Source organism: Amaranthus tricolor, chromosome 4 (assembly GCF_026212465.1).
Source record: "Amaranthus tricolor cultivar Red isolate AtriRed21 chromosome 4, ASM2621246v1, whole genome shotgun sequence".
NCBI classification, from domain to species: Eukaryota; Viridiplantae; Streptophyta; class Magnoliopsida; order Caryophyllales; family Amaranthaceae; genus Amaranthus; species Amaranthus tricolor.
Window position 1 is genome coordinate 5833347 of NC_080050.1, and position 8027 is coordinate 5841373.

The window sequence follows — 8027 nt, forward strand, 5'->3', positions numbered from 1 at the left end:
ACCCACGCACAATCCTAAATCACTCGATGCAAAGGGGTTTAGAACACTCAGAACAATCAAGAAGGTGGTTCTTGATTTTCTGATGTCTGCACTAGTGGACGTTGTTCCACTCCTTTACAACCTTCTACAGAAACTCAAAGCAAGGAGGATGATTCCTTGCCTTGTGTGATTCCCTGAGAATATAGGTTTGCTTGAAAACCTATGAATTCTCCGGCCAAAGATGAACCTCCTTGGAACAAGTTTGCAAACAAACTCAAAAACAATCAAACACTTTGTCTGAAAATGAAACTCTGATTCTTATTTTCAATATGCAACGTGAAAACCAAATACATCAATGTCACACGTATTTATAGAGTTTTACTTCTCAAAAATTAGCCGTTACAAGGCTTGACTAAAATACGTGGCAATTAACTAACAAAACAGAAAATTAAAACAAAGGCCAACACTTAGCCAAAAACCGGATGTTCCTTTTCTTCTGACCAGGCTTCCTTCAGCCTATCCTAGGGTCTTCCTGGTGGTTTGTTAGCAGAACCCTAGGGCCTCTATGGCTTGGCCCATGTAAGGAGATGTCACTGATGCCTTCACCTTGATTCAGGTCATCCTGGTTTGGGCTCAGAGATGTCAGCAAGGTCCGCTGGTCGTCAGAATCACCTGTTGTTCTGTTCTTGCATTCTGTGGCCTTGTTTGGGTTCATGATGTTTGTTTTTGTGATGCTTTGGCTTTCCTCAGCTTCCTTAAGTCTTTGTAGATCCCTTTTTGTCGTGTCCAAGGTGTCTTTGCTGATTTTCCTTGTCTCATGGTCATTTGGTGCAGAGGAACAGTCACCAGTACCTTCCTGTTCCTGTTCCTTTGTTGGATCCTTGTTCTTTGATGCCTTTGCATCAACTCCTCCCTCTTGGGGGAGAATTGTCCTCAATTCTTGGACTGGTTGATGCAGTGTCAGGTCTCCTATGTTGAAGATAGGAGAGATGTTGAAGTCTGCAGGCAGCTGGATCTCAAAGGTATTGCTCCCAATTTTCTTTGACACTTGATAAGGTCCTATGGCTCTGGGCTGCAACTTGTTTTTTCTGAGGTGTGGAAAACGTTTTTTTCTTACGTAGACCCATACTTGATCACCTTCCTGGATTGGTTGCCTTGCTCTCAGGTGTTTGTCAGCTTGTTTCTTGTATTTCCTGTTGGTCTCTTCCAGGTTTGCATGGACTTGCTTGTGAATCTCTTCCATTTGCTTGATTAAATCTGCAGCTTCCTCTGTTTTGCTGTCACATATAGGCAGGTCAATCAGAGATATAGGAAGTAATGGGTTAGTGCCATACACACACTCAAATGGGGTGTGTTTTGTGGCACGACTTGGAGATCTGTTATAAGCAAATTCCGCATAGCATAACTTTAAATCCCATTCCCTAATGTTCTTGGTCACCAATGACCTTAGGAGGGTGCCTAAAGTTCTGTTGGTCACCTCTGTTTGACCATCAGTCTGAGGATGATAGGCTGTACTAAACAACAGCTTAGTGCCTAACATCTTCCACAAGGTTTTCCAAAAGTGACTCAAAAATTTGCTGTCTCTGTCAGAAACAATGGACTTGGGTATACCATGCAGCCTAACAACCTCTGTAAAATACAACTTAGCTATATGTTGTGCATCATCAGCTTTGGTACATGCTATGAAGTGTGACATCTTGGAGAACCTATCTACTACTACCATAATTGCATCCTTTCCTCTTCTTGTTTTAGGTAAGGCTACCATGAAATCCATACTAATATGTTCCCATGGTTTGTTAGCTATGGGCAAGGGTAGATACTCTCCCTTGTGAAAAGTCACTTTGGCCTTCAGACAGGTTTCACACCTTAATATGTGTTTGCCTACTGTTCCAAGCATTCTTGGCCAATAAAAATGTTTAGCAAGCATGTCAAGGGTCTTCTGAATGCCAAAATGGCCAGCTATGCTACCCTCATGCACCTCCTTCACCAACACTGTTCTCAGTGGTAGTTTAGGGATGCATAGTTTGTTTCCTTTGAACAAATATCCCTGATGAATATTAAACAGTCCCTGTGGTGTGGTCTCACATGATTTATATATGTCAGCAAAGTCAGGACAGGTTTTTGATATTGGTCCTTAATGAACTCAAAACCCAAAATCTTGGCACCTAATATACCCAGCATGTTGTACTTCCTGCTAAGGGCATCAGCAATGATGTTGGTCTTGCCCACCTTGTACTTAGCTGAAAAATCAAAGGTTTGCATGAATTCTACCCACCTAGCATGCCTACTACTCAACTTATGTTGACTGTTTATATATTTCAAGGATTCATGGTCAGTATGCAGGATGAATGGTTGAATTCTTAAGTAATGAGACCAATGGTCTAAAGCCCTTATGATAGCATAGAACTCCTTGTCATAGGTGGAGTAATTAAGTCTACTATTGTTAAGCTTTTCACTGAAAAATGCCACTGGTCTACCTTCTTGAACAAGCACTGCCCCAATTCCCATACCACTGGCATCACACTCTAACTCAAAGGGTTTAGTGAAATTAGGTAGCTTGAGAATGGGAGCACTACACATCATACTTTTAAGGGTTTCAAAGGCCTGCTGTGCCTTGGGTGTCCAGTTAAACTTCCCCTGTTTTGTGCACTCTGTTATGGGTGCCATAACAGAGCTGAAGTCCCTGATAAACCTCCTGTAGAAGGAGGCCAGCCCATGCAAAGACCTAATTTGTGTGAGGGTTGTGGGTATAGGCCAATCCTGTATTGCTTGGATTTTAGTTGGGTCTACCTTGACTCCCTCCCTACCCACAATGTACCCTAAAAAACTAACTTCAGGAAGTAAGAAATTACATTTTTCTAGCTTTGCATACAACCTCTGTTTCCTTAAGACTTCAAACAATTGTTGGAGGTGGTCTAAGTGGGCTGCTATGTCCTTGCTGTAGATGAGTATGTCATCTAGGTAAACAACTATAAACTTCCCTAGGAAAGGTCTCAAAATCTCATTCATCAGGCGCATAAAAGTGCTAGGGGCACCTGTCAAACCAAAGGGCATAACAAGCCACTCATACAGCCCATACTTGGTTTTGAAGGCTGTTTTCCACTCATCCCCTGTTTTCATCCTGATTTGGTGGTATCCACTCCTGAGATCCACCTTGCTAAACCATTGAGAACCCCCTAATTCATCCAATATGTCATCAATCCTAGGTATAGGGAACCTATACTTGATGGTTATGTTGTTTACACTACGACTATCAATACACATTCTCCATGTGCCATCCTTCTTAGGCACAAGTAGAGTGGGTACTGCACAAGGACTCAAACTCTCCCTGACATAGCCCCTCTTCATCAGATCCTCTACCTGTCTCTGTAATTCTTGGGCCTCTTTGGGATTAGTCCTATAAGCAGGCTTGTTAGGAAGACTAGCCCCAGGTAGTAAGTCAATTTGGTGTTCCACCCCCCTGAATGGTGGTAATCCAGGTGGTAGCTCAGTGGGAAACACATCCTTATATTGTTCTAATAGTTCAGCCATTTCAGCAGGTATAGGTGTGGGATCTTGTACCTCTTTGGTAACTAACAAATACAGCTCTTCTGTTCCCTGCACTTCCCTTTCACACTCTTTTCTATTCATCAACTGCACATGTTCCTTGGAGGGCTTAGGTGGCACTGCTCTGTGTGGGGGCAGGGGTAAAAATTCTTTCCTCTTCCCATTGTGTCTAATAGTGTAAGTGTTGTCATAACCATTGTGTATGGCTCTCTTGTCATATTGCCAGGGTCTACCTAGCAAGAGGTGGCATGCATCCATTTCTAAGACATCACACAAAACTTCATCCTCATATGTTCCCAAAGTCAAGACTACTGGGCACTGATGTTTTACTGAACCACTAGCCTTGGTGTCTAACCATTTCATTTTATAAGGATTAGGATGAGCCTTAGTCTTTAGGTGTAACTCCTCCACCAACTGCTTACTGACACAGTTTGCCTCACTTCCACTATCAATAATCAAATCACATACTTTCCCCTGTATTTTGCACTTTGTTTGGAAGATATTTTCTCTTTGGTCAGATTTTCTAGTCAAGGGTGTGTTGTGAAAGCTCCGTCTAATAATGAGGCTCAAGTGCTCTTCCTCAGGGGGAATTTTTTCCAGCTCTCCCTCTCCTTCCTCCTCAGAATCTCCTTCAAAAGGGTGCCAGTTTCCCTGCTCATCTGTTATAAATGTACCATCACCATCACTTAGGCTGGGAGGGTCTAACTCTTCCTCTTGCCCATTCTTTAATACCAGGAGTCTCTTAGGGTTAGTGTTTTGCCTAATGTCAGTCCATTCTTTCATGGTAAACGCCCTTGCATTGGGACAATCCCTCTTATAGTGTCCCCTCCCATTGCATTTAAAACAAATGATGTCCTGTGGCTTGGTGTTTGACTCTGTTCTGGGGGTAGTAGGTTTAGGTCCAGAGGGTGGTAACTCCTTCCTAGGCATGGTCACAGCACTAGTGTTCCTTGGGGTATAGGTCCTGTTGTTCCTCATTTGGGGGTTTGCTGCCTTGTGTTGTCTCTCAATCTCCATGGCTATAGAGGTAGCAAGTTGTAGTGTAAGGTCAGGTGTATTCATCAATCTTTCCCTAAATTCTTCCCTTAATCCAGCTATCAACTTTCCTACTTTAATTTCCTCTGGTTCGTGAAGGTCACAAAGGTGATACAATCTCTCCCATTCATTCAGGTAGTCTTCTACTGACCTAGTTCCCTGTTTCATAGCATACAACTGTACAATCAGTTGCTGCTTGTATGTGGCTGGGACATATCTCCTCTTCATTTGCTTCCTAAGTTTGTCCCAAGTGCTAATCCTATTCCTTTCTTCCCTAAATCTTTGTTTTTGAATGCTTTCTAACCAAACTGCAGCTGATTTGGTTAGTTTGATCTTGGCAATCTTAAATTGTTGGTTTGGGGGTGTTTCTTTAAACTCAAAGTATTCTCCCATTCTTCTCTCCCATTCCAGGTACTTAGAGGGGTCATGTGATATGCCATCAAACTCAGGAAGATCGATTTTAATGGTCCGATCCTCATATGGTCGACAATTAGGGTTTGGTATTGGTGGTCTGTTGTTCTGATTATCGATCCCTAAATGTGCGAACAACCTATCCAATTTATCCTCAATAGCTTCAAACCTATCATCCCTTTCCATGGTCTCTAAGTCACAACAGCTAGATAACCAGCACAGAATAATCCCAAGTTTTTCAAATATCGAACAAGAAAAATCGCTAAATTCAGAGAACAAATCGTGTCCAGATACAAAAAGAATGATGTAATGAATTGCAAATCTGAAATGACAATTAAAAGATGAAGTCAAAGTAAAGGAAGACACTCCCTGAACGTTGTAGGAATGGAAATGCACAAATCTCCAATTCTTTCGTTTTGTAATCGCCTCCAGATTTCCTCTTCAAAATAACCCAGAACAAATGACCAGTTCTTCAAAATGTCCTTCTGATATACTCTTCTTTGTCCCTTACGTGAATTGGCTCTGATACCAAGTTGATGCAAAACAAAGACTGAATATGGTCTTTGTTATGCAAAGATCAATGTGGGATCAAGAGATTATCCAATTACCCACGCACAATCCTAAATCACTCGATGCAAAGGGGTTTAGAACACTCAGAACAATCAAGAAGGTGGTTCTTGATTTTCTGATGTCTGCACTAGTGGACGTTGTTCCACTCCTTTACAACCTTCTACAGAAACTCAAAGCAAGGAGGATGATTCCTTGCCTTGTGTGATTCCCTGAGAATATAGGTTTGCTTGAAAACCTATGAATTCTCCGGCCAAAGATGAACCTCCTTGGAACAAGTTTGCAAACAAACTCAAAAACAATCAAACACTTTGTCTGAAAATGAAACTCTGATTCTTATTTTCAATATGCAACGTGAAAACCAAATACATCAATGTCACACGTATTTATAGAGTTTTACTTCTCAAAAATTAGCCGTTACAAGGCTTGACTAAAATACGTGGCAATTAACTAACAAAACAGAAAATTAAAACAAAGGCCAACACTTAGCCAAAAACCGGATGTTCCTTTTCTTCTGACCAGGCTTCCTTCAGCCTATCCTAGGGTCTTCCTGGTGGTTTGTTAGCAGAACCCTAGGGCCTCTATGGCTTGGCCCATGTAAGGAGATGTCACTGATGCCTTCACCTTGATCCAGGTCATCCTGGTTTGGGCTCAGAGATGTCAGCAAGGTCCGCTGGTCGTCAGAATCACCTGTTGTTCTGTTCTTGCATTCTGTGGCCTTGTTTGGGTTCATGATGTTTGTTTTTGTGATGCTTTGGCTTTCCTCAGCTTCCTTAAGTCTTTGTAGATCCCTTTTTGTCGTGTCCAAGGTGTCTTTGCTGATTTTCCTTGTCTCATGGTCATTTGGTGCAGAGGAACAGTCACCAGTACCTTCCTGTTCCTGTTCCTTTGTTGGATCCTTGTTCTTTGATGCCTTTGCATCAATTCTTCATCGTGCATTCTTCATTGATCATTGATCCTTGTTCATTCTTCATCGTTCATTCTTCATTGACCATTGATCCTTGTTCATTCTTCAATAAACTTTGATCCTTGTTCATTCTTCGTCGTTCATTCATCATTGATCATTGATCCTTGTTCATTCTTCATCGTGCATTCTTCATTGATCATTGATCCTTGTTCATTCTTCATTGTTTATTCTTCATCATTCATTCTTCATTTACCATTGATCCTTGTTCATTCTTCAAAAAGAATTGATCCTTGTTCATTCTTCATCGTTCATTCATCATTGATCATTGATCCTTGTTCATTCTTCATCGTGCATTCTTCATTGATTATTGATCCTTGTTCATTCTTCATTGTTCATTCTTCATTGATCATTTGTTCATTCTTCAGCGTTCATTCATTATTGATCATTAATCCTTGTTCATTCTTCATCGCTCATTCTTAATTGATCATTGATCCTTGTTCATTCCTCATCGTTCAATCTTTATTGATCATTGATCCTTGTTCATTCTTCATCATTCAATCTTCAATGATCGTTGATCCTTGTTCATTCTTAATTGTTCATTCTTCAATGAACATTGATCCTTGTTCATTCTTCATCGTTCATTCTTCATTGATCATTGGTACTTGTTCATTCTTCATCGTTCATTCATAATTAATCATTGATCCTTCTTGATTCCTCATCGTTCATTCTTCATTGATCATTGATCCTTGTTCATTCTTCAATGAACATTGATCCTTGTTCATTCTTAATCGTTCATTGTTCAATGAACATTGATCCTTGTTCATTCTTCATCGTTCAATCTTCATTGATCATTGATCCTTGTTCATTCTTCATCGTTTATTCTTGATTGATCATTGATCCTTGTTCATTCTTCATCGTTCATTTTTCAATGATCATTGGTACTTGTTCATTCTTCATCGTTCATTCTTCAATGAACATTGTTCCTTGTTCATTCATCATCGTTCATTCTTCATTGATCATTGATACTTGTTCATTCTTCATCGTGCATTCTTCATTGATCATTGATCCTTGTTCATTCTTCATCATTCATTCTTCATTGATCATTGATCCTGGTTCATTCTTCATCGTTCATTCTTAAATGATCATTGATCCTTGTTCATTATTCATCGTTCATTCATTATTGATCATTGATCCTTGTTCATTCTTCATCGTTCATTCTTCATTGATCATTGATACTTTTTCATTCTTCATCGTTCATTCTTCATTGACCATTGATCATTGTTCATTCTTCAATAAACATTGATCCTTGTTCATTCTTCGTCGTTCATTCATCTTTCATCATTGATCCTTGTTCATTCTTCATCGTTCATTCATCATTGATCATTCATCGTCGTTCATTCTTCATCGTTCATTCTTCATTGACCATTGATCCTTGTTCATTCTTCAATGAACATTGATCCTTGTTCATTCTTCATCGTTCATTCTTCAATGATCATTGGTACTTGTTCATTCTTCATCGTTCATTCATCATTAATCATTGATCCTTCTTCATTCTTCATCATTCATTCTTCATTGATCATTG

The 8027-nt window shown here is 40.2% G+C and overlaps 1 protein-coding gene across 1 annotated transcript; it reads right to left on the reverse strand.

Moving 5' to 3' along the window:
* Positions 1–490: 490 nt before the first annotated feature.
* LOC130810672 (uncharacterized) lies at positions 491–6271 on the reverse strand. Its single transcript, XM_057676814.1, has 6 exons — positions 6110–6271; positions 5699–5853; positions 5580–5591; positions 5347–5493; positions 2065–5293; positions 491–1960 (listed from the first exon to the last, which is right to left on the reverse strand). Exons 1-6 carry the CDS (start codon positions 6269–6271, stop codon positions 491–493), a joined length of 5175 nt encoding a protein of 1724 aa, XP_057532797.1.
* Between the last annotated feature and the right edge of the window lie 1756 nt (positions 6272–8027).